The sequence below is a fragment of the Mastacembelus armatus genome, chromosome 17 (assembly GCF_900324485.2).
Source record: "Mastacembelus armatus chromosome 17, fMasArm1.2, whole genome shotgun sequence".
NCBI classification, from domain to species: domain Eukaryota; kingdom Metazoa; phylum Chordata; class Actinopteri; order Synbranchiformes; family Mastacembelidae; genus Mastacembelus; species Mastacembelus armatus.
Window position 1 is genome coordinate 16,096,885 of NC_046649.1, and position 24,899 is coordinate 16,121,783.

A 24,899-nucleotide genomic window follows, 5' to 3' on the forward strand; every position below is an offset into this window, starting at 1 on the left:
ATACTAACACAGTCAGTAGCAATAACTAGTCACCAGTAAACTCATCTTAGCGTTTGACTCTGATCTGATCAGGTCATTACTCGCCTATTTGGGGGAGGAAATGAAGCACTAGTAGATGCCAGCACAGTCATTTATTGCTTGTAGTCATCTGTGACTGAAGCTGAGCAGATTAGTGTAACTTTGAACTGACCTCGTCCTGCCTCAGCCTCAAGCTCTGACAAACTGAATGCAGTAAATACTAACCTATGTAAATTCATGCCATAAAACTTGCAAAGCACAAAATGATAACCCCTCCCTTTGTTGAACATCATGTTTGTATGGTACATTGACAAAATACAGTTTACATGAATGATTCATGCTCAGGTTGTTTACATAATTAATCTGTGTTCCTCTGATTACTTCCCTCCATCCTTGTTGCCCCAGCTTCATTACGTGTACCTGGTGTTGACAGTGATGATGAGACCAAGACCCCATCGCCATCGCCTCATCAAGGTCGCTCCCGTCCTCCCTCCCTCATCGCGGACTCCTCCTCAGAGTCTGATGAGGGAGATGCCAGGGGAGAGGTGGGATGTCTAACTTATCCATGTAGTATAAAGTGGACAAGAATCTGTTTATTCTGGTCATACACATGGATAAACCACCCTAAAATAAGCAAACATTCTGGAAATGAAAGAAAAGTCTTATTGGCTGCAGGTTTAGAAAAACATACAACAGCAAATGTGATGTGTGTTAATGTGTATTATCTTTGATATGCATGTTTCTATAGATGTTTGACATCTATGTCGCAACTGCTGACTACAACCCCACCCCTGCAAGCAAGGAAACTATCTCACTGAAGGAGGGACAGTATGTTGAGGTTTTGGACTCAGCTCATCCACTGAAATGGTTAGTCCGGACCAAACCGACCAAAACTACTCCATCCCGCCAAGGCTGGGTCTCACCAGCCTATTTGGACAAGAAACTCAAGGTATGTCTCCAGACTACAGTTACTGATCCAACAACATAACATCTGAACACTGTCTCAAAGCCTTTGAACATTTCAATAATAAGACGTGTGTTATTTCAGCTGTCTGCCGATGCAGGTGACCTTCCAGAGACAAGTGTAGAGGAGGTTTCCGAAGGCGAATACAAGAAGAAATTATTGTAAGTGCGGCATTTCTACATTCACAAAGCAAATACAGGAATGAAAGGAAGTAATATAACCGACTATTATTGCATGTCCCTAGCCAACTGATCCAGGACTTGATAAACAGCGAATCAGAGTTTGTGAAGGAGATAGATTTCTTTACCTCCCATCACCTGAAGCATGCCGACTGCCCTGATGCACCACCTGATGTCACCAGCCACAAGGAAGCCATATTCAGAAACATTGATGATATCAAGTCCTTCCATAGCAAGTGAGCTCACCTCTTAACTGCTTGTCATCATTGTCAGATGAATGAGCGTGTTGGCATCCTACCCAGAGAACAATATGATTTTAAAAAATACATATATATTTAGGAAAGACCGTGAAATTTTCTGAACCACTCCTCTCCATAATTTTGTTTTTAGGGGATTCCTTCCAAAGTTGAATGACTGTGACACTGATGATGATATAGCCATGTGCTTCCTAAGGAATAAGGAGGGCTTTGAGAAGTACCTGCAGTATCTTGTTGGACAGAGACAGGCAGAATCGGCTGTCAGTGAGAAAACCGTCCACCAATTCTTCAAGGTAACACTCTTTTAATAACTCTTCTTATGTTGAACCACATCTGTTATTGCTGTACTTGGTAAATCCCAAACCTTTGATGTGATTGATAAAAGTCTTTATAAATAGCATAACTACTTGGATTTAATTGAAGTATTTTTCTTTCTTGTTCTAGGAGTACACTGAAAAAGAGCAGAGCTGTGCCGACCCTTCAGGTCCCCCTGTACGCAGCATCAATGCCTACCTCCAACAGCCACTAGAGAGGATTCAGAAATACAAGGCTTTCCTCAAGGTGACAGTTTGAGACTGATGTAAATTTAGGATTAGGATAGGTCTCTTACATATATAAGGTGCTCACTTTTAAACCTGTATCACCTCAGATGTGTTTAAATTTCTGCACTAAAATCTTTAGGAGCTCATTCGAAACAAGGCGAAAAATGGACAGAACTGCTGCCTCCTGGAAGAAGCTTATGCAATGGTGTCCGCGCTCCCTCAGCGCTCTGATAACACTCACCACGTATCCATGATTGAGAACTATCCTGCCACACTGGAAGTACTTGGAGAGCCAATTAGACAGGTAGGATATGGTTACTAACCAAGGAATTTACTGGTTGGAGACTTGCTTTTGTGTTTCACTGTCTATGTATGTTGCACCAGGGACCCTTCCAAGTGTGGGAGGGAGCTCCTGGAATTAGGACATCCACTAGAGGGCACCACCGCCATGTCTTCCTCTTTAAAAACTACTGCATAATCTGCAAACCTAAGAGAGACAGCAACACTGATACACAAACATATGTCTTTAAGAACATGATGAAGGTAAGGCTTTAAATCACACCTTATCATAAGGCTTTTTTACTGACCTTTCCTGATCACTAGCCTAAATGATGTTTTATGAATTCTTTCATTTTTTGCAGTTGAATAATATCGATGTCAACGAGACAGTGGAGGGTGATGACCGTGCCTTTGAAATCTGGCATGAACGTGAGGACTCTGTGAGGAAATACACCTTACAAGCCCGAACTGTTACAATTAAGAACTCATGGTTGAGAGACTTCAGAGAACTGCAGCAACGTTACAGCATGCCAGCATGGAGTGAGTGGGACACAGACACTATTTCAGTTTTTTCTTTACCACTGTCTCTCTTGTATGACTGAGATTTTCTTATGTTCTTTCTTATGTTCTCACATTTTAAGCCTTTCATGGTTTCTGTTTTCCTAGGTCCTCCTGATTTTGATGAAATTCTTGCAAACTGCACAGCAGAACTGGGACAAACTGTAAAGCTGGCCTGCAAAGCTACTGGAGTACCCAAACCTGTGATCACCTGGTACAAGGGTATGTACACCATTTTCAATATTTCTTTTAAGTCATTTCCTCTCCCCTACAGTATGTAAATAGGGAGCAATGGTACAATTCCTAGCCTTACCAAAGATTGACAGGCTAACTTTTGTATACAAACAATATCTGAGGCCAGATGTGTTTCAGCATGCATGGTGTTTACTTTTTGGATGCAGATGGGCGTACAGTGGAGGCAGATCCTCATCACATCATCATTGAAGACCCCGATGGTTCCTGCACGCTGATCCTCGACAACATGACAGCAGACGACTCTGGCCAGTACATGTGCTTTGCCACCAGTCCAGCTGGCAATGCCAGCACACTTGGAAAGATCACAGTGCAGGGTAAGTGAGTGAGCTGATTCTGAGATCATCACCCCAGAAGACTTTTTTTTCTTGGACTCCCGCATGTAATACATTCTGGTGTTTTTCTTACAGTACCTCCTCGCTTTGTGAATAAAATGAGGAACGCTGTCTTTGTTGCTGGTGAGGATGCTCAGTTCACCTGTGTCATACAGAGCGCACCAAAACCCAAGATCAGGTATTCATGCATGATTTATATTGGTTACTATGCAACTGGCAAATGATTTTAGTTATTTAAAAATCATGTGACCCTGTGAGCATTAATCTTGGCTGCCCTTCTGTGTGTTCATGTTCAAGGTGGTTCAAAGATGGCAGACTGCTGACTGACCAGGAGAAGTATCAGACTTACAGTGAGCTCCGTAGTGGGGTTCTGGTTTTGGTTATAAAAACCCCGACAGAGAGAGACCTCGGACACTATGAGTGTGAGGTTCGTCAACACCATTCTGTATAATACTCGCATTATATCTGAATATCAGGAAAATCTTAAAATTAATATGTGGAGAGAATAAACAAACATTAGCTATTGCAGAAACTATGCCCAAAATTACTTTGAGTTACAGTAATTTGATCTTCTAATTGTGTTTACAACAGAAATTGACTGTAAGTCAGTTGAGATCAATTAGTAACTCTAGCTCATTTGTAAGGGTTGAAATATATCACTCTCCTTTTGCCAGCTGTCCAATCGTCTGGGTAGTGCCAGGTGTGCTGCTGATTTAATCCTACCCTCTGTTGTGGCTCGCACCGGTGAACAGGCCATCACTATTGAAGGTAGGAAGACTAAGTTTAAGTTAAAAATAAGATGAAAAGTATAACGTTTCACAGCTTAGACTAATCATCTTGCTTTGTCTATTTAATCTGTTTTATTTCTGCTTTTTTCATAGTTACTGAGCAGGAGACTAAAATACCAAAGAAAACCATCATCATGTAAGTGTAAACAAAGATTTTTCTCGTTGCTATTTGCTACTTGCTAAATAGAACGTAGGCAGAGGGAAATTTTGCACTTCTTCATATGTGTGCCGTCCATCTGGCTCGATGTAGGCATTTCTTTGTAGTATTTATAGTCTGAGTGCAAGGAGATCATTCATACTCAAGGATGATAAAAGGATGGGCTGTTTTCACCAGGGTTCAGTCTTCTCTAACCAGTAATTTTATTAGTCCAGCTCCTCATACAGTATTTATATGTACTAAATAGAATGAAAGTAAGTATACCTTTGTGTGGTGTCATGAAAAACAAACTTTTTTTTTTTTTTAAGATAGTGTAAGAGTGCCCTGGTAACTTTTGGATGCTTTTGGCATACGTTTACGTAAGACAGTCCAGTTTTTAGAGAGTCACCTTTTTCTAATTAGTTACACAGCTCAACATAAATGGTGACATATGAGAGGACATTTAAGTCAACCAGCTTTAAACATCAGTGTGAAAATTCAGCCCAGTATTTTGTGGAGACAGTCTGCAGCTTTAATATCAGTGGTCCTCTTTTTCTTTCTTCTAGTGAAGAAACTATAACCACTGTGGTAAAGAGCCCACGTATGAGGAGACATAGATCCCCTGGCCTGACTCTTACTGGAGTCCACCGCTCAGAGACCTCAACCCCAGAGTCCCCTACTGCCAGGACAAGGAGGATACCCACTCCAAGAAAGACCACCATCCCAACCCTCTATGTCACTGAGCCAGAGGGTGCAGAAGCTCGTGTCATGGAGAGCAAGCCCAGATGGGTTGAAGTAGAGGAGGTCATCGAGTACAAGGTCAATAAATCTCCCAGGCTGCCCAGGAGGAGAGGTATCTCACCTGCAGGGTCCGATCGTACACCCACTCCCTCTAGATCTAAAAGGTCTCCACCGGAAAACCCAAATGCTAACAATTCTAACAATAAGCTGGTGGAGCAGGCTCAGGCCCAGCTGCAGGGAGATGTCAACAACCAGCCACTTACCTGGGAACAAGAGGAGAGTAATGCTCCCCCTGTTTCTGTCTCTGGAGAGTCACTTGAACTCTCATCTGTCCTAACTCTGGCTGAAGGGGACAGTGACGACCTGGATGAACAACAGACTGTCATCTTTGAACCTGAAGATGAAGATAATGATCACGATCTGTTCAAAAACCAGGAACCTAAAGTCCTCAAACAAGGAGATCATGTTTTGACCCTCGAGGACTTGGAGGACTATGTTCCCGAAGAAGGAGAGACGTATGGCTCCACTGATGCCCACGTCACTGCTGAGAAGCCCTGTGAAATATCTGTACTCCAGAGAGAGATCGGCGGGTCCACAGTGGGACAGCCAGTGCTCCTCAACGTGGGGCAGCCTGTTGTGATACCGAGGCAGAGGACCAGCTTCTTCGGTCCCTACAGGGAGCATCTCTCTAGCAGCCTTTTCTCATCCACTGCCCCCCAGATCAGTGGCGCACAGTCCAGGACGGAGAGGCATATCCCCATCCAGGTGAGCCACACGAAGCTGGAAGTGAAACCTTCATACTGCTCAGAGGTGCAGAGAGTTGAGGGTGGGCAGCAGAGCTTTAAAACCAAAGTGTCAACTCAGACCTATGGCTACACATCAGTGGGAAACCCAGTCACTCTCCAAATTAGAGATAATCTTTATCAGAACCAGTAGAAGCAGACATTTTTAATTTGGTACCACAAACCGTCTTAGTCTTAAATAGAGACATTTCTACATGAGAAAAACAATATATCCTAACCCTACAGGTGCAATGTGTAGAATGTGAACAATTTAGCAGCATCTAGTGGTGAGATTGCAGAATGCAACCTTCTGACCACCTTCTAACATTGCACCTCTTAAGCAATTTTACTGCATTTGACAAACCATTCCATTTTGAAAGTTCCCATCAGAAAATAGGCTCCTGGTAGCCTTTTTCTTGCCAAATGGTTAACAGTCAGTGTCTTTGGACAAGGCAAGTTGGAAAATGCAGCTGTAATTATGTCACTGTGAGCAGGTTTCAGTCCCACACTGATCCATTACAATTCTTATGTCATTCATATGTCTTGTACAATATATGTGGTGGACAGAAACCAGCACTGTACTGATAAACAATTTCATCATCTGTTGCTAATATTAATTTCACTTTTACATATGTTAATGAAATCACAAACGTTAACTCAATATTAAGCGATCCAGGCATTAGCTTTAGTGATGAATCTTGCTATATTCATAGATAGCTGTGCAGTAAGTTTAGATATATATTTATTTTTTCTGTTTCACTTTTATACCTTTCAAAAACTGGTTGCCTTTTGCACTTTTGCAGTGCCTTGGATTCCTGGAGTAGGAAATGTGGAGTTGAGTATTAAGGTCATAACTACATGTGTCCTTTAATTACTGCTATAAGTTAATTTAAAGCGATTATGAAAACATGACAACAGAACTCTGGTTGTCACGAGCTTTTATTTCAGTTAAATTGTTTTTCATCTTTTATTTCAAAGATGTGCAGTCAAATAGTCAGTTTGAAACAGGTTCTTGACTGTTGTGGTTATAATTTCTTCAGCTTATACAAATATGACATTTTGGCAGATGAATTTACATGTTGCAGCCTTTGTTTGCAGATGCCTCTACCAGTAATTGTAAATTGAATGTTATACTCAGCATTGTCAGACATTTGTCTGTTTCTGCAGTACAATGACCTGTGAACTCACAGGACATCACAGGGATTATCCATATGAATGTGATAGATATTTAAATGAGTGACTGCATGTATGATGTGTTTCTCTAAAGTAATTTGACTTGGCTATCTGATTATGGGCAAATGTTTGTGCAAAGTACTTGAGCTCAGAAATTTACTTATAAGGGGTTTATTTTTGCCTTTGTTCAAGAGCATGGTCTATCAAATTGGGTGCAATTTTTGATTTCATCTTCACTTTGTAATACTTTCTTTCGAAACCCCGTCTTCAAATAGTCCCCAATTGTGCACAAATCTCGCTCTTCTCCAATATGTGCTAAGGTACAAATTTCATGTGTTTACATTTATGTCGTCCTTCTTGTTCTCTGGCTGCTGCGGTACGTTTGCTAAACTTCTGCTCCCGTTCTTAGATTTCAGTGCCATAACCTTGCCAATATATAAAAAACAGCTATGCTGCCACCTTGTCACTGCACTTGCTTTACGTCTTAGCTGTTCGCTTATGGGCAGTTACTTCCACTTTAATCAGATTCCCCCATTCCCTCTCTCCTGGGTTTACATGTACTTCCTTTTCCTGTATGAATTTTGGAATAAACAGTTATTCCATAGCATACATATATGTCTGGGAGTTCAGTGTCTTGCTCAAAGACACTTCAAAATGTGGACTAGAGAAGCTGGTGATCGAAGCATAACTCTATTCATTCCAAAGGTCATACAACAAAGGGAAGTACATGTAACAGCCCAGGAGAGATGAAGGAATGGATGAAGTAACTGGCCCATAAGGGTACCTCTAAAAATAAAGCAAACACGGCACCAAGGTGGTTCGGTAACTGACTTTTTAATGACTGGGGGGTTTTGTTAATGCACTAAAATGCAAGCGCATAAGTTCTGCAAGCATGTAACAGCTGCCTGAGTACAAGGAAGAGGACTTGCACATGAGCACTTCCAAGCACTTCATATCTTAAAGCAGACTTACTGTTTTAAGTGGAGCAACACCAGGAGGGACTATTTGAGTGTTATGACAGGGTCTGGATGAAAGATTTAAAAAAATGTGAACATAAAATCAACAAATTAAGCACTGAGAAAGAAAGACTGTGCATATGAGCAAAGACCAGAATGAACTTCCATATTTACTACCTTTTCAATTTCATTTAAACAGTGACAGGATTAACTGCCTCCTTAAGGATGTGTGGTGTTTGTGTTGTTTAAAGGTATTTTAATTAGTTACCTGGATTATGTTACTGTATGTATTTAAAAAAGGCATTAATATAGTGTAACTGCTTGTACTATACATGTGTAGTTTTTGGAAACCTGTTTAAGTACTTGGTGTTAAATCTGAATCAAATAAATGTTCTGCAAATTACATTAGAATTACGAACAGTTTCTTGTTTACAGCACACAAATGATTCTTCTTCCCGTATTATAACATTTTTGAGTGTCAACAGATAACATGGTCTCACTACTGGACATTTAATGGACTTAAGAAATACAGAATGAAAATTTGAAGTACATTATAACAGCTGATTATGTCTAAATGGCAAACCAGAGGACTGCATGCATCTGTGTGTAGTGTAACATTTGCAGAATTCCCAATTTAAATGGACACTTTAAAGAATTAACATAAGTAGCAAAAAAACAGAATTATCTGCACAAAGGAATGGCTGTTATAAGGCCCTTGAATAAAACTGGGTATTTTTAATATCTATAAAATTTGAAAATATTTTAAGATCTGCCAATTACAAATAGATTATAAATGTTTGATAAGCTTTCAAGTAAAGAGTTTTTGTGTGCTTGGTTCTAAGCAAAATAAAAGAGGGTATGCCATTTCACCTTTTCTTCAAAGTTAAAAACCCTCCTTTTGTTAGGAATTTAAACGGTCCACTGAATGTCATTTATTTCTATTCAAGTAAAGCTGCACAGAGATATTTGCTCAATATAAAAGTTAAAAAACGTACAACTTTAAAACAGTTCAATTGTTATTTCATACCCCCCCACACCCGCAATATTCTTAGCAGCATTAGTTACTATTCTCGTTGTTCTGACCGACATTCTCTAATCCTACCAGAGCACATTGGCATTTACCCAGCAAACCGAAACTAATGGAGTTAGCACAATCTGTGACAATTTACATTTTCTCCTAAAATCTGCAGAATAAAATCATTGACCAGCACTGGAATAGTTCTACATAGTTCTATTATCTCAACAGTACATTTGACTTGCATGTGCTCCTTGTAAACAACCACCATGTTTTCTAGACACGAGTTATAATGCTGAAATTTCAGATTAATGCTCATGAAATAAGCATGTGCAGGGGTCTGTGTGCTGATTTAAACTCCAGTTTCTGTAAATCTACATTGTTAAGTGGTCGCACAAAAAGAAAAACTAGTAGTAAGAAGAAGATAACTTACTGTCACTAGCCAAGTTATGAAGACACATGCTTTTTCATACCACAGGGGAAAACACAATTACCAATATGATTGACCACCCTGCATACCATGCCAGTCTCATCAAGTAAGCATTATTGGAGTATCTCTGTCATATATAAATAAAAATAAAAAGCTCTACCTGTCAGTAAAAAAGTTGAAGTTCCACTTCACTGTATGTTAACTACTTCTAAATTCAATGTATACTTTATAGACCACCATCTGTGGGAATGTAGAGGACTGGAATGGAGGTCTGGTTTTGTTAGGAGTGGCTAGACGGGACTAAATGTTGCCAAGACACTGCTGTCTCCTACGAAGACATGTTGACCTTCTTGACTTTATTAATTTCCTGCAGAAGAAAAAAAAAAAAAAAAAAGATACTTAAACTCAGCGATGTAAAAATACAGGTAGTTACTGCTAAAACTAATTTACAACAATGAACTATATATAAAAAAACAAAAGCAAAGTTACATAACATTTACTCAAAGGCACACCTATGACATTGAGTTGTTTTCTAAAATGTGGTATAACAGGATTACAGGTAACACAAAGACATTCGGATACATTTAAGACATCAGCTTGGAAACTCCTCCTGTGCATTACTATTACTACAGTCCCATACACACAAACCTGCATGATGACAAATCAAGAGCATGACAGGACCTGCTGTGGTCGATCAGGGTTGCTAAGGTGTGACTAGGTATGCAGTTCAGAAAAGTGGTTTACCAAACACTCAATTCAAGTTTCCATTTATTATAGAACAACTGTTTTTCTCCTTCGCATCCCTTATATCCTGTTTACCTAAGGAGGACTACGGAACATGTTTCGTTCGGTGTGCCAGGTTTTTCTGATGCACAACTCAAAGCACTGAAAGTGTTCGGGAATAGTTACTCACCTCAAGAAGAGCACGTTGTAACTGCTTATAAGCATCATCCAAATTGTCATTGACAATTATAACATCGAATACACCAGGTTCCTTACCTAAATAGAGATATCATTGTAATCACTCATGACTTGAACATAAAGGTGGTTTTAAATTTTTGGTTTTTGTGAACTGACCAGGAATACTTACTAAACTCCATCTCCACCTTGGCTGTATGTAAACGCTTCTGGAGGCTTTCCTCTGACTCCGTTTTTCTGTCTCTCAAACGTTTTTCCTTAAACAACAACAACCGAAAAGGGCATTCAAAAATATTTGCAAGTCATCCAAAACCTGTATAACTCAAGTTTTCAAATGCGTTTCCTTCAGTTCTCACCAGGACTGCCATGGACGGTGGCTGGATGGAGATGTAGATGGGATTGAGGTCTGTCCTTTTGATGTTCTTCACACCCTGCATGTCAATGTCAAGTAAACAGATGAGGTTCTTGGCCTGGACGTCTTGCACAGAGGCTTTACTTGTCCCATACATGTTCCCCGAAAACTCAGCGCTCTCGATGAACTCGCCCTTGTCGATGCTTGCCTGCATCACCTCCCGTGTCACATAATGGTAATCTATATCCCAAAAATAAGGAGTGACACAGAATTCACATGAAGACAGCTACAAAACCACTGACTAGAAATTAAGAGGTGAACTGTTGAGAGGTAGAACATGGTGTACCTTTGCCATTCACTTCGCCAGGTCGAGGATTTCTTGTTGTATCTGTGGAATGGTAAGACATTTGTTGAATCCAACATCTTGGGGATTTGTAAAAAAACAATTGATAACAATAAAATACCAATATTTCAATTTGGCCCCTGAAAAATTGTAGTAGGCATTTTTATTTCATGATATTTTAGAGACGCCTCAAAAAATTTTTTGAAAAGAGTTAAAAGAATTAATGATAAAAAAAAAAGAAGTTGAAGCCTTATTTTTAGAGTGGCCATGAAAGCTTAAGAAAACACAAGTAAATAAAAAAAACTTCACCAATTTGACAACACAGGTGCAGCAATAAAACAATGCAATAACAAAACACACTCACGGGAGACGCTGAAGCCAAAGACATTATCGTGTTCCTTCATCAGCTTCTTCAGGAGAGTGCTCTTCCCTGCCCCGGATGGGCCACTGAGCACCACTGGCCTGGGTCCAGCCATAGCTGAAAGAGAGGAGCAGAAAAAAGGCCAGTTCAGCACAGGAAACCAGTGGAGACTGCAGGGGTGACCACTGAAATTTTCCAGTGTGAGTCATCACCGGAAGTAATCTGACTTCGTACTAACTTGTGGCTCTAAAAATAAAGACTTCACCAAGTCACAGCATGTTCAAATGCTTGGACAAGCCCCGCTCTCATGGGAAAAGCGACAAAATGATAAGCCAGCGGTTCTCAAAGGCAGACCAAATGCTAAGACCAAACAAGAGCAGCAGCAATCAGCTGCTTAATGTGAGGTTACCATGGCGCTGCTGAGGAGCAATTATTCACTAATGAGAGTGAAGGTAGGAAAAAATAAACAGCCAGGAATTTTTTAAGACCATGGGGAAAGAACACTTGTAATGCAACATATGCCTATAATCAAGTAAATAATTTTGAATCTTCTTTAACTAAATTACAGTTCATTGAAAAAGTTTGCATATTTACTTTAAAAATGCCAAAAAGTTTAACATTTTTTTACTAAACATAATATTTCATGTACATTCAGTCAGTACATGTTCCAGTATTACTTTATATACTCAACTCTATGCAGCCAACGAATGCAGCATATAAGGAGAGTACTGATAGTACATTTATAACTTGAAGTACATGTTAACAAAATAGCTACTAATTTCTCGACATCTTTCTTCTGTGATACATAACATTTCTTGAATTAAGAAGTAAATAATTTTAAACTACTCAAATGACAAAAGTTTACAGTGTTCCTGCTTACCTTTCTTCAAAACACACAAAGCTCAAGCAGACGGGAAATTCAAGATGAACAGAGAGGGTGTGTCAGAGTGTGGTCAGATTGTGTACGTGAGAGGAAGGGAGGAGGGCAAAAGAAAGGGCAGGGCCAAGCATTTTCTGCTGTCAAGGAATATTTTGAATGGCTTATACATTGCAGAAAAGACCCATGCATATATGAATTGTAATCAAATCCTCAATTTGTCTATATGAACTATAAATACTTATGTAGAAAAACAGAGTATCACAGGAAGTCAGCTGGATTTCATAACTGAGCAGTCATTAGCAATAAGAAACCAGCTATAGCTGTGCCATCAAGGTACTACAACAACCACAAATAAGAGCTAACGTTAACTATTGTGTATGGTAAACCTATTACTTACATCAATATCAGGTATCAGATGAGTTGGCAAATAATCCGATAATTGGGTATTCCATAAGATATGATGATATTCACCAATTGACAATATAGATATACAAATATATATTAGGATAATGCATCCTTGCAAATGAAAAGTAAAACTGTACTAGAATCTGGTAAACCACTGTGATTTGGTAATAGCAGGAATAAAAATCACAGCATTATGAGCCACCTTGTCTCCAGGCAAACCAGATACAGCACTGTTGTGTTTTGCAGGTGCAAATGACAAGAGTCATTCTCCGTCGCCTCTTGAATACCTTCCACAAACTGTAACATGGATAATTAAAGGTGCAGGAGTTCCTTTTTCAGGAGTCTTACAAGACACCTCAACATTTTTAGAGTCCTGTCCGTGTAGTTGTATCACCCTCCAACCTCTACCCTGCATTGCAGGATTTTTAGGTTATCCATGATTCTACTGGTGGTTTCTGTTATTTAGAGAAAAAAAAAACTATGGCTGCAAGTATTATTTTATTTGGATTTATTAAGTTGGTGCGTAAAGCATAAAGTGCCTGTCAATATTTCCCACAGACCAAAAACATGGCAGAGATATTTCAGATATAAAACAGAGAAAAGTAGTAGATATTCACATGTGAGAAGCTGTTTCAAACATCATCAATCACCTTGTAAAACAAAACATCTCATGTCCACAGAGAAGCTGAATCACAGGTTACAGAAAACCAAAATTAGTGCTGAAACAGGCAGGACTACTGCGTCTTTTTTCAAGGAAAAGGGATTTTGTAAAGATAATGCTTTAACAAAATCTAATTTGCATTTCTTTCAGAAAAAGTTTGTGGAACCTGCAGCTCCCAGTCAGTCACACAAGAATCAACCTTTCATACTTAGATTAGAGCCGTGTGACAGGAAATGAGAGACATGAGTTTATGATCTACATCGGCTGACACTTATTAGAAGCTGCACTGTGTTCGACTTTAGCCACATGCACTAGAACTCTTGACTGATATTTGCCTGAAGATATATTTAAATAATCTGGAAATCTCATACAAATCAGCAACCATATACAGTCTGCTGGGTGTTCCCAAAAAACAAATAATTCATAGCTTGAGCTTTTCAAATGGAATTATTTAATACCAGTCATGTGTCCTTAGGTTTTGGACTGTTGGCTGGATAAAACAAAGAATCTGGCAGACCAATCAATGATGAAAATTACCACCAATTGCAGCCATTAAAAGTGGTCTCCATCATAGTCTGTAATGTCAAAGCAGTTGGGTTTTCTGTTTATCCTAAAATGGAGCTGATATAAGGGTTAGGTGGACACATATTCAACCAGTTTTCATCATCATTCTGTCTAACACTGATTTCTTCACAGCGATTCATTCTATCTTTTGTCAATCCAACTCCAGCACAAAGAAGTATCTACAAACCTCAAAGAGATCTACTAAATTGATAAGAAACTACTAACTACATTGCTAAGTGCACTTTGACTTACTGATAAAGTAATAAAACTATATGATTTGCAGGGAAAAGCGGAATTACTGAGGTAAATGCAAACACATTGTTCGGATTTTTTATTATTATTTTTTACTGTCTTACTAAATGACCTTAGAGAGTGAAGGGAAGGTTTAACATACTGATCAGCAGGTAATACTCCCAACTTCAGTCTGCAGAAGGAAAAAAGCCCAAAGACAGAGACAAATTCACAAAGAACTCTTGAGCAACAAGAGGAACAAGCAGTCCTGCAGCAGACAGTATAACTTCCAGAGTCCTGATTTCATACTGATTTAGCCTGGGATAATACTAAGAGATGGGAGACACTAAGACAGCCTAAATATGTAGACGATTAGGACAACATACCAGCCAAGTACCTTAAAAATTATTTGCAAGTGTACCTAGATCTATCTATGAGAATTTGTGCTGTTTTAAAGGCAAAGAGTACTCATAAAAAATATTGATCTGATTCACATTTTTTCAGTTTACTGCACTTTTAATAAATTAACTAATAAATGAGTACTTTTGGCATTATTTCTGAAAGCCTCTTTGTTTTACTTCCATCCATCCATCCATCATCTACTGCTTATCCTGGAATGTCCAGGGTTACAGGGTGGCTGGAGCCTGTTGGCCAAACAAACTAAGATATCTTGTGCAGGAAAAAAAATATAACAATGGGCATTATTCCCCATGTCCAAGTATAAATCAAGAACATCACCTGCAGATTAATCAGCAGCTGAGCTACATGCCATTTCATCCATATTAAAAGCCGCAACTCTCATCCAAAAAAGAAACAATCTGGCATAGTAATGATTAAACTACAGCTAAACCTAATCCAGCTAACATTAAGTAAACACACAGCAACCATCTTCTACCTGCAGCAACACAAACCAACTCCAACGATAGCTACTCAATGAAATGAATGAAGCAGCAGCAGGGATACAGCAATATAAACATAAGTGAGTTTTAAAAACAAACTTCGTCCTTCTTACCTGAAAACAGCCTGGAAAAATATCTCATGTACATCGGCAAATAGATTAGTGTAAGTATTTTCGACCGTATCCGGAGGAAAGTCCCTCCTCTGCTGCTCTGGGTCTGTACTGTTGTGGGTGCCATTAGCCAAAACTACGCTGCCTGCGTCATCACTACGGGCCACAACATCGGCACGTTACGTTCACGGACGTCGAGAATTTGCGCGACAAAACACAGAAACGTGGAGTTTTACTTTTGTTATTAGCCAGCGAAATAAATGATACAGATTTTTATGTATACTGAGGTTATCTACAGTAGAAGACGTGTGAGCGCGGTCAGGTACACTGTTTTCTAAGCTACAGAGCGCTGTCTGCTATATAAATTAGCTTAGCTGAATTAGCTGTTTACAATTGCGCTTTATGGTTCTTTCAGAAAATAGTTCGCTGGTGAAATTAACGAGTCGATTGGTTTCAGTGGTCAGAGTAAACGCTGATCCAGCAACCACACGGAGGTTTACCTTACCCTACCTCGAAAATTCCCGGACGACTCAAAGTTGAAGGCCTGACCAATCGCGTCGCCCTTGTGCTAATGTGGCTAAAGTTAGCTGGTTGAGCTAACACGCTGCTTTTCTCAAAGTAACTGACTAAAATGTTTGGTTCCTCAAGATCTGGAGGGGTCCGGGGAGGCCAGGACCAGTTCAACTGGGATGACGTAAAAGTCGATAAACATAGAGAAAATTATCTTGGTAAGTTTCAAGAACTGGAAGGCCATGTCAACTATCAGCGCCAACCAGAGATTTCCTAATACTTATCTGCTAACGGATGAACCACCGTGCACACTCTGCAAAACCAGGACCCCAGGACAATACCTTTTGTTGTGGACTCCCTCATTCCACAGACTCTGGGTTTGTGCACGCTCGGGTTCGGGTTATGTCCTGTTTTTCACCCTAGGGCCAGACTTTCATTGCTCCCTCTCTGCTACCTGAGTCCACACTGCAGCCAGTGTGTCAGTGTGTCAGCATGTCAGCAGCTGCGTAGCAGCCGCCACAGCTGTGACCTAAAGAGATAAAACACATTTAGATTACATAACCTGTTCAGTAAATTCACTTCTGGGGCGTAACGTTACACAAACTCAAGTAAACTTAACAACAGCAATATTAGTGGGCAATAAAAAGGCGTCTGTCGCGCTACATATGCATGTATTGTATATGAAGGCAGAAGGTCTGAATTTACAACCGATTTTTTATCAGTTTGATTTATCACAAATGTTGCCACTGTCCATAGTAATATAATAAAAATGTGAATTTCTTTCTAAAACACTTAATATTTTGTAGACACTGGCAAATATTTAAGTTACACTTGGTAATTATTGAAAAAATCTTTTGTTCTTATTGCACTATGAATTGGCTGACTGATTATAGTTTTCTATATATTTTTGATGAACAGTTGATAAAGAAATGCATAATTACAACAAATACTAGATATCCAATACATGTGATGTTTTAACATCACCATTTAGTTCTACCGAGTGTGGTGGGTCATCCAAATGTGTCTGCCCTGCCCTGGTGACCTGTGTACACCTGGTGTACCCCAAAGAGAGCTGGGATAGGCTTCAGCAGATCCAGCAAATAGGAATAAAAGGGGGAATAGATGATGGATGGATGGATGGATGGACTTAGTTGTAGCAGCATTTTTTCTAACTGCTCTCAATTCTTCTGGGTTCCAGGGAACTCTTTGATGGCTCCAGTGGGACGATGGCAGAAAGGCAAAGATCTGACATGGTATGCAAGAGACAAAAAAACCGGTGCACCTTTGTCCAAAAAAGATGAACTTGCTGCTGTCAAGGCTGCGGAGCACGAGGCACTGATGGCTGCCCTGTACGTATCACTTTCCATTAAAGAGATGGGTGACAAGTGTGAGTGTGAGCCAGCATGTATAATCAGTTTATCTTTTCCATTCTCCATTTAGAGGGCACAAGAATATAAAGAGACAACCAACTGGCCTGACCAAAGAGGTATTTAACAGTTTGGTTTTCACTTGCAAAACATTAGAACATTGTCTGCATTAAAGGTTTGGAATAATTTGAATTCTTGATTTTAAAACCAGGACCTTGCAGATGTTTACAGGCGAGAAGAGGCTGATGGCGAAGAGAGAAATGTGGACCGTGTCTCAGGCTTGGGAAGCTCAAGGTATTTATTATGTTTTTCTCTCCTCTCATTAAAAAAAAAACACAATTCTATTTTTGTTTGTTAAAATTGATTAAAATGTTCTTTTTGACACTTAAGTGGTAGCACAAGTTGCTTATTTTAACACACTATGCTTAAGTTTGTTTAACAGTGCATATTTCCTCTTACAGTGCAGGGGCAAGGAAAATGGTGCTGTCCCAAAAGGAAAAGGAGGCTGCTAAGATGGGTTTGCCAGTTTTTACTGTAAGTTTTTTTTTTCCTCCTTGCTGCTTTTTGAAATGTCACTGGAAATTTACAGGTTAGTTCAGTTTGAGTAGAAATTAAGAAAAGGGTATTTTGTTGGGTGTGGGCATTTTGATGTGAAAATGTAAAAATGCTTTCTTTACAGCACCATAAGTCTGAAAGTCATCCAGAAACATCAACAAGAACATCTGAGAGTGTAGGAAAAGGAGAGGTAGAAGAACGGTGAGTATGGAAGGTACTCTATGTGACATTTCAGACACAAAAAACATAACTAGTTCTCACTAATTCTACTGGACAAAATGTGATCCTGTATCATGTTGTGTATGCTGACTTCAATAATAATTACCTTCACTAATTTATTTATTTTTTTAAATCTCAGTAGGCACGAAAGCAAAAAGAAGAAGAAAGAAAAAAAGAGCAAAAAGGAGAAAAAGAAGAAGGAAAAAAAGAAGAAAAGGCAAAGAGACTCATCCTCCTCAGAGTCAGATGACAACAGAAAAAGGTTGGTTCATTTCTCCATATAGATCTTTGGTCAATAGCTGTCACCTCAGGGTGGACAAAATAGCAGCACACTACAAACTATGGTTTAAAAGTTGAAAACTTAATTTGTAATACTGCATTGTATTTACACTATTAAGATATATTCCATACTTGTGTCTACCTCATCTCTAGCAGCAAAAAATGCAAACCTGCAAACTTGCTATGAAACAAAAACTTTTCTCTGTCAGCACTAGAGGGCACTGAGGTACTGTCTTACAGCAACATGAAAGTTTACCTTTTAAAACTGGGGTTGTACATGATAAATATCTTACGTAAATAGGGGTCATACCACATTGAATTAAAACGAAATTTATGTGCTTCAGTGATTTGTGTTGACAAGGGAGGATTTATAACATAAACCATGTGATATCAATGTGCAGAATTCATGATACAAGTTTTTAAATGTTGACATGAACACAACAGTTAGATTTAGTCCCTGCTGCCATGTGCTGTTTTCTCTGGATGTTATAAAGCTCATCTGCCAGCTCCCTCTTCCTCATCCTCACAGCATTTTACGCGATCACCTCAACGACCCAGTCACTGATTGTTTGTTTCCTTTTACTCTTTAGTCAGAGAAAGGACCACCATCATCATAATCCATCATACCACAGTCAGAGTGGAGCCAGATCCCATGACAGCCATTCAAGGGCGGGAGCAAAGGCCGAGCGTCAACCCTCCTACCCCCATCATCGACAGCAGCGGCATGACACAGACTCCTCTGATGGGGGGTCTCCTGTCCCCCGTAAGCCTGCCAGCCACAAGACGGCCCCTGCTGGTGCCACACAAAGCCACAGGCAGCGCCACGATACAGACTCGGATGACTAATGCCCCCCCACCTCACACCACTACCACCACCACATTTAAAGATGTATTATGTGGACAGAACCCATTACAAAAGCTTGACTGGCCCCTGAAGACCTCATTTACCTGGACAGCCAAACATACTCTAGATGGAGACGGGTTGATCTGTCTGACATGATTTGGCCTCATGGTTTTATTTCTTCATCCAATAAGTTGGTCCATGAGTCATGGGGCATTTTTATTTTTGTTATTTTAAAGTGTATTTTTTTTAAACACATACCACATAGTTCTACAACCAAATATCAAATTCTATATCCTGTAATTGGTTGTGAATTTTTAATTTTAATTTCATTAGATAAATTACTATGCAGGATAAAATATTTCACATAAACCTTTATTCCTGTCTTGGCCTGATGTTACTGCTCAGGAAAATTACATTAAACTGACAATGTTGTTGCAAAAACATTTGTTGCATACTATTTGATTTAAAATGTTCCTGGAAACTGCTTACTTGACAGTGTTTGTCACAGATTAAAAGAGTACAAAATTTCAGTAACTAATTTAGTTGTCACTTCCTATGTAAATGTATTTAGCTGCCAGCTTTTCACAGAAGTGAAGCATGAAGTTGTGTCAACATCACACAAATTTTGTGATGAGTGACAATGAAAATACTCAATATAGGACTTTTTAGCTACTTTTACAAAATTAAGAATCAAAAATGTCATGTTTTGCAGTGTTTCTGTTGAATATCCTCTAAGATTGTCCTTGATGCCTTTCTGTCCATGCACATCTCCTCTGTCCCTCTGTGCCCCTTGCACTACTCAGCAGCTTTTCTTTTTCTCAATCATGCCAGCACACTCTAATCCCTCACCGTTCTAGGTTGAACTCCCTGACTGGTGTGATACCATTGGAATGCTCTCCACTAGTCATAATAGAGTGTAGTGTTTGCATTTGCCTTGAATTGGTCTGAAAGAGGGTATTCTGCTGGCTGGCACCTGGGGGTGCACTAAAAAAGAGCAAGGCATTCATAAAGAAGAGTGCAAAAAACCAGGCTGGTCCTTTTATATGACCGAGTACCGTTAGACCGCCACACACAAACCAAGCTGATGGAGCAGCAGGAGAGGAGGCCAGACAAAGCCACCCTATGAGGGACCCAAGATGTGAGCTCCCTCCTCTTCTGCCACCACCACCACACTCTCTTGCCATGTTTTACAGGCCTGGCTGCATTAACCATAGCAGCCTAATCAACCTGCAGGAATGCTGTCCTAGATTGCCACCCCTAACAATGTGAAACAGGGTGTGCTCCCCACATTACAGCTTTAACCCAAACATTGGGTGGTGTCCATTAACTTGGGGCATCACATTTCTCCCAGGGTCAAAGAACTGCCTCAGCAGGTCACTATGATGCCAGATCTTGGGTCAGTAAAGTACAGTATTGTTTCTAATAAATTAATACATTTCTAAAAACTTTTTCAGTCCAAACCAGCACAAAATACACATATGATTTAAGTTCAAATAAGTAGCACAGTCTGTTTTGAAGATAAAAATAAGTGCATTTTTAGTAGAAAATTTAAGACAAGAAAAGCTACAATATTCACCCTGAGATTCAATTGTATTGAAACAAAGAAAATAAGCTGCAAAACATTTTTCTCTAGGCAGTTTAATTATACAATGCGTTTTTGCTCACAAAACAATGTCTTATATAAAAAACACAGATAAGACAACATTATTTTTAAACATTTAAAAAAAAAGTTACATGCACCAAAATAAATCTCCAGAGCAGTAAATTAACACCCATGCCATTTAGAAAAGAAGCTTGAAAATACAAGGCAACGTGTCTTTGATTAAACACCATATTACTGTATATCTAAAGGACAATGTACTACACTGAGGAAATGTCACAATGATAAAATGTGTTTTTTGTATTGCCATCAAAACACATCTTTCAAGACTGATGAATAAATAAGGCATGACTTGCTAGAGCAATAACTTAGCAAGGACACTAGATACATGGTAGTGTGCAACTCCTTTGGGTACAATTATCTCACACAGTGTACACAGCAAGTTACAGTATAGTGCTGTTGAAATAAGTATTCATGGGGTAATAGTTCCTGTGCATCTTAATGATGTAAACACCTAGTAAATGTGCATGTCAGTAAAGACCAACAGAGCTCATCATGCAGGTTTGCTGACAAGTAGGCAGCACAAGATTAACCTGAGACTCAGAAATAAAAAAAAAAAACAACAAAAAACAATGCTGACTCAATAGTGTGCAGGTAGATGTGAAATCTTTGCAGCATATTTTGGTTCAAGCCAACAAATGATATAACAAAGCTGGTTAAGTGTTCACAGACAGGAGTTCTCAAATAGTCAATGCCAGTGTTTGTACTAAAAAATATTTGTGGGTTGGTACATGTAGTGGCTGGTTAAAGTAATCATGATATCTGCAAGTAGTGCATCATCAGTGTATAATTCAGGCTTTTGAAAATGAAAAGCCCCTCATGGACCACTGCCTACAGTGTGTCCAAATAATAAGTAATCATCAGATTGCACTGAGGTCCTGGGGCCAATGTGCTGGTTCTTGCATCCTTTTTTTTTAAATTTATGTATTTATTTAATGCCCACAAGGCAGCCCAACAACCATATGGGAAAAATAATCATGGTAGAATTTGTAAGAGTGCAGTAAGTCACCCTATTACGAAACATATTTACAGTTACAAATTTAAGAAAAAAAAAAAAGGTCATCCCTACCAATGGCCTCCATGTTTGTGGTAATAATAGTTAAAGTGAGGGCAGCTTCCAGTATGTTTTTTGTTTGTTCTTTTGGATAGGGAAACAAAGTTTTTCAACACCTTACCAACAAACAGCAAGGTCAGAGATTGGGTGGAGTAGATCAGTTTTGGACAGCTGTGAGTGTTAATGGTTTTTAAGCTGATTAGATAACCAATCTAGTCCTTCATAAAGTCCATCACCAGTGGTGGCACAAGTTGCCTGGATGTACCAGTGTCTGTTGCGTAATGAGTGAAGATTCATCTTGTCTGTGAGTTCTGCTGCATTCATAGCATTTGGGAGGTCCTACAAACAAATGTCAAAAAATATTAGAAGTCTTTTCTGTAAATACAACAGGGCAGCAGAAAAAAATGCATGAAACTGATTACGATGCAAAGCATTTTCAGAAGCATGACTTACTTGTTTGTTAGCAAACACTAATAGCACAGCATCACGCAGCTCGTCCTCTGCCAACATTCTCAAGAGCTCTTCACGAGCTTCTGCACATCGTTCTCTGTCACTGCTGTCCACAACAAAGATGAGACCTGAAACAAGAATAAATTAAAGTAAGTGTGTGTGCAAGGCACATGTGGTATACAAAGCAGTGGAAATTTTGTGAATCAAAAAAATGCAAATTGACCAGTTTAATTGTACCCTGTGTGTTCTGGAAATAATGACGCCACAGCGGCCGAATTTTGTCCTGACCACCGACATCCCATACTGTGAAACTGATGTTCTTGTACTCTACTGTCTCTACATTAAAACCTAGAGGGAAAAAAACAATCACATTAAAAAATAAGTAAAAGTTCTAATTTAACAGTAATAAGGAAAATATGGTATAATTCTGTGTGACAGCCATGTTTGAGACCCAGGAAAAACATAATTTTACAATATTTGATTTACCTATTGTAGGAATCGTGGTCACGATCTCTCCGAGTTTCAGCTTGTACAGAATAGTTGTCTTTCCAGCTGCATCAAGACCCACCATGAGGATCCTCATCTCCTTCTTTCCAAACATTTTAAAGAGCCCTGCAAACATATTCCCCATGGCGACTGGTGATGGGAAACAACAAGTTTGGTAAAAACAACCTGTACAGAAACAGACCAATTGTTAAAATTAGGGTGCCATGGTAGAAGCATGTTGCTGGTAACCAAACATTATTTGGTACAAGTAAAGCAAAACTGTAAGATAGCTACAACTTTTCCTTCAAATTTGTTTTCCATCTTGCCTTTAGTGTTCGAATATATCATCTTAATCAAACTTTGACAGGAACTTTTCACTACTTTCTATTACAGATTATATGATCCATTAAGAAACCTACAGGAAAATAAGTCAAAATTTAAGTTGCACTCATTATTGCAACTACACTTAGCATCACATATTCTACTTGCTGAAATATGACCACAAACAAATTGCTTTTAGATTCTAAATAAACTTTGGTTTCGCTGTACGAAAAATGCTATCTGTCTTATCAGCTAACTCCTCCCAACACTGTTGCCTACCCTAGGTAAGAACTGACCCCCAGTCATATTTTAGCTCAAATGTATTCAAATGATATTTGAATCATAGAGCTACCTGTATTTAAAAATGTACAGACGCCTGCCTTTGCTAAAACCAAAAGGTCATTTAATACTTACCACTGTCACAAAGGTATGTTCTGAATCCTTAAAGGCTGACTAACCATCCCTACATAAAATAAAGAAGTTCCACTCTCCATGTTGTGCCTGTTTTTCCTTAATCCAAACAAAGATGGCAGTGAATGCTCAATGCTCAGTTTTTTTCCCCAACACGAAAGTGAACATGTATTCTGTTGCATCATTTTGCAGTTTCTTTTCAAAAATGTTATTTTTTTTATTCAATTGATATCTTGAAGAGAAAATAATTTATCTCTACCCAGATCTGAAAATCTAGTTTCTCAATTCTGAATTAAAGACACTGGTTAGAAGTCTTTTTTTCCTTTTCAAGTCATCTACTGCACGAATTTATTGAAGAAGATTACAGAAAAACGTCAAAATGTCACTAATTAACTTCTGGCAAATGTATGTGCAAGTATTTTTCGAAAAACGTGATGCTCTGTTCATGTCAGTGGTAATGAAGGTGGAGATGAAGGAGATTCTCATACTGATCGTTGAGTTGGTGGCGCGAGAATTAAAACACTGAAAAAAAAAACTTTATCTATTGAATTTGCAGAAAACTGAACAGATGATGTTAGTAATCGGCATCTGCATGTGTTTTAGGCAGGTTTGCTTAAATAAAGCTAATACTTACTAGACGTTTTACTGTATCAGGACCCTGCACATTAGCAACAAAGCCCCGAGGCGGTGCTCACTAGATTTGTTTAAGTTGTGCAGTAACGTTACTAAAAATTGACCAAGTTGCTAACTAGTTACAGAAAAACAGCGTTAACGTAGCTTGCTAAGAAGCAATATAACGCTAACGTTAGCTAATTGTCAGACTAACTAATATTAGTTATTAAAACTATTTTCCAGCTAAGATTCATGCTGTTTTTCAGTCCGGATTAATAGAGCAGCGATGTCGGACGAGTTAAAAAAATAAGGAAACACTAAGTAAAGTCAGACAGGTGCATTTAGACAGCGTTAGTTAACGCTAACCTAAAGTTAAAACAGCGTTAACGTTAATCGGTAACGTTAACTAGTTAACGGTAACGATAGCTCATAGCAGCCAGTCCGTTTTTTTTTTCTCTCTCTCCGTGTCCTCACTCTTAACCGTAGTCACACAGACGACGTTGCGTGCAATTGCGTGGCTTTTTTTTTTTTGTACGGGTACATTTAGACAAAACGCCCATAAATGAACTCAGTTAAAGTCTCTGTTTTGCACTTACACAAATTTTATGTTTCCTTCCTCCCCAAGGCGTTTCCTTCCTCAGGAAAATGGCGACAACTTGACACGTCACAGGTTCGGTTCCTGCAAAACGTCCTAGAGCGTCGGGTTGGGAGATGTTGCCCCCTGTGGCTGCGGGGAGAATTACATGCACATTGACAGGCTTTTATTAATACGAGTTAATTTTTAACCCTACTAATGAAAAAACGTCATAAAAACATGTCATAAATTACTTTTAACACACAACAATGTAGCTGTACGTAAACGTGGACATTTTGGTGAATGTGAAATTTGAACAAATATTATAAAACTCACTCAAGATCTATCAATCCATTAATTATACCACTGTAAAGAGCTGCAGGAAATCAACAAGGTTCTTTAAAAGGCAATATTTATTTTAAGCTCCC

The 24,899-nt window shown here is 39.0% G+C and overlaps 4 protein-coding genes across 11 annotated transcripts in view; 2 read left to right on the top strand and 2 right to left on the bottom strand.

Moving 5' to 3' along the window:
- Positions 1-8,365, top strand: part of obscnb (obscurin, cytoskeletal calmodulin and titin-interacting RhoGEF b) — a 49,303-nt gene extending 40,938 nt beyond the window's left edge. For all 5 annotated transcript variants that reach the window (XM_026312866.2, XM_026312869.2, XM_026312870.2 and 2 more), the window contains 16 exons: positions 424-563; positions 767-967; positions 1,067-1,143; positions 1,227-1,397; positions 1,552-1,711; positions 1,863-1,979; positions 2,100-2,264; positions 2,345-2,503; positions 2,602-2,779; positions 2,906-3,019; positions 3,199-3,366; positions 3,460-3,562; positions 3,682-3,811; positions 4,059-4,152; positions 4,266-4,308; positions 4,875-8,365. In XM_026312866.2, the coding sequence (XP_026168651.1) occupies positions 424-563; positions 767-967; positions 1,067-1,143; positions 1,227-1,397; positions 1,552-1,711; positions 1,863-1,979; positions 2,100-2,264; positions 2,345-2,503; positions 2,602-2,779; positions 2,906-3,019; positions 3,199-3,366; positions 3,460-3,562; positions 3,682-3,811; positions 4,059-4,152; positions 4,266-4,308; positions 4,875-5,985 (3,131 nt within the window). In that variant the 3' untranslated portion in view covers positions 5,986-8,365. The remainder of the gene's footprint in view (positions 1-423; positions 564-766; positions 968-1,066; positions 1,144-1,226; positions 1,398-1,551; positions 1,712-1,862; positions 1,980-2,099; positions 2,265-2,344; positions 2,504-2,601; positions 2,780-2,905; positions 3,020-3,198; positions 3,367-3,459; positions 3,563-3,681; positions 3,812-4,058; positions 4,153-4,265; positions 4,309-4,874) is intronic.
- Positions 8,366-8,451: 86 nt separating this feature from the next.
- guk1a (guanylate kinase 1a) lies at positions 8,452-15,292 on the bottom strand. The gene is made up of 7 exons (XM_026312874.2): positions 15,133-15,292; positions 11,383-11,496; positions 11,022-11,063; positions 10,680-10,915; positions 10,496-10,580; positions 10,319-10,404; positions 8,452-9,772 (listed from the first exon to the last, which is right to left on the bottom strand). Exons 1-7 carry the CDS (start codon positions 15,254-15,256, stop codon positions 9,734-9,736), a joined length of 726 nt encoding a protein of 241 aa, XP_026168659.1. The 5' UTR covers positions 15,257-15,292; the 3' UTR covers positions 8,452-9,733.
- A 427-nt stretch (positions 15,293-15,719) lies between these two features.
- Positions 15,720-19,346, top strand: c17h1orf35 (chromosome 17 C1orf35 homolog). Of its 2 annotated transcripts, none has more exons than XM_026312872.2 (8): positions 15,720-15,857; positions 16,838-16,988; positions 17,080-17,125; positions 17,218-17,300; positions 17,468-17,540; positions 17,686-17,762; positions 17,920-18,042; positions 18,650-19,346. In XM_026312872.2, the coding sequence occupies exons 1-8, from the start codon at positions 15,761-15,763 to the stop codon at positions 18,903-18,905; spliced, it is 906 nt and encodes a 301-aa protein (XP_026168657.1). In that variant the 5' UTR covers positions 15,720-15,760; the 3' UTR covers positions 18,906-19,346. The 2 variants fall into 2 exon arrangements, with proteins under 2 accessions (XP_026168657.1, XP_026168658.1); XM_026312873.2 differs by having other exon boundaries at positions 17,923-18,042.
- Positions 19,347-21,739: 2,393 nt separating this feature from the next.
- Positions 21,740-24,567, bottom strand: arf1 (ADP-ribosylation factor 1). Of its 3 annotated transcripts, none has more exons than XM_026312878.1 (5): positions 24,494-24,567; positions 22,554-22,703; positions 22,305-22,415; positions 22,071-22,195; positions 21,740-21,956 (listed from the first exon to the last, which is right to left on the bottom strand). In XM_026312878.1, exons 2-5 carry the CDS (start codon positions 22,696-22,698, stop codon positions 21,798-21,800), a joined length of 540 nt encoding a protein of 179 aa, XP_026168663.1. In that variant the 5' UTR covers positions 22,699-22,703; positions 24,494-24,567; the 3' UTR covers positions 21,740-21,797. The 3 variants fall into 3 exon arrangements, with proteins under 3 accessions (XP_026168663.1, XP_026168660.1, XP_026168661.1); XM_026312875.1 differs by having other exon boundaries at positions 22,554-22,739; positions 24,494-24,553; XM_026312876.2 differs by lacking the exon at positions 24,494-24,567 and adding an exon at positions 23,289-24,482 and having other exon boundaries at positions 22,554-22,739.
- Positions 24,568-24,899: the final 332 nt, after the last annotated feature.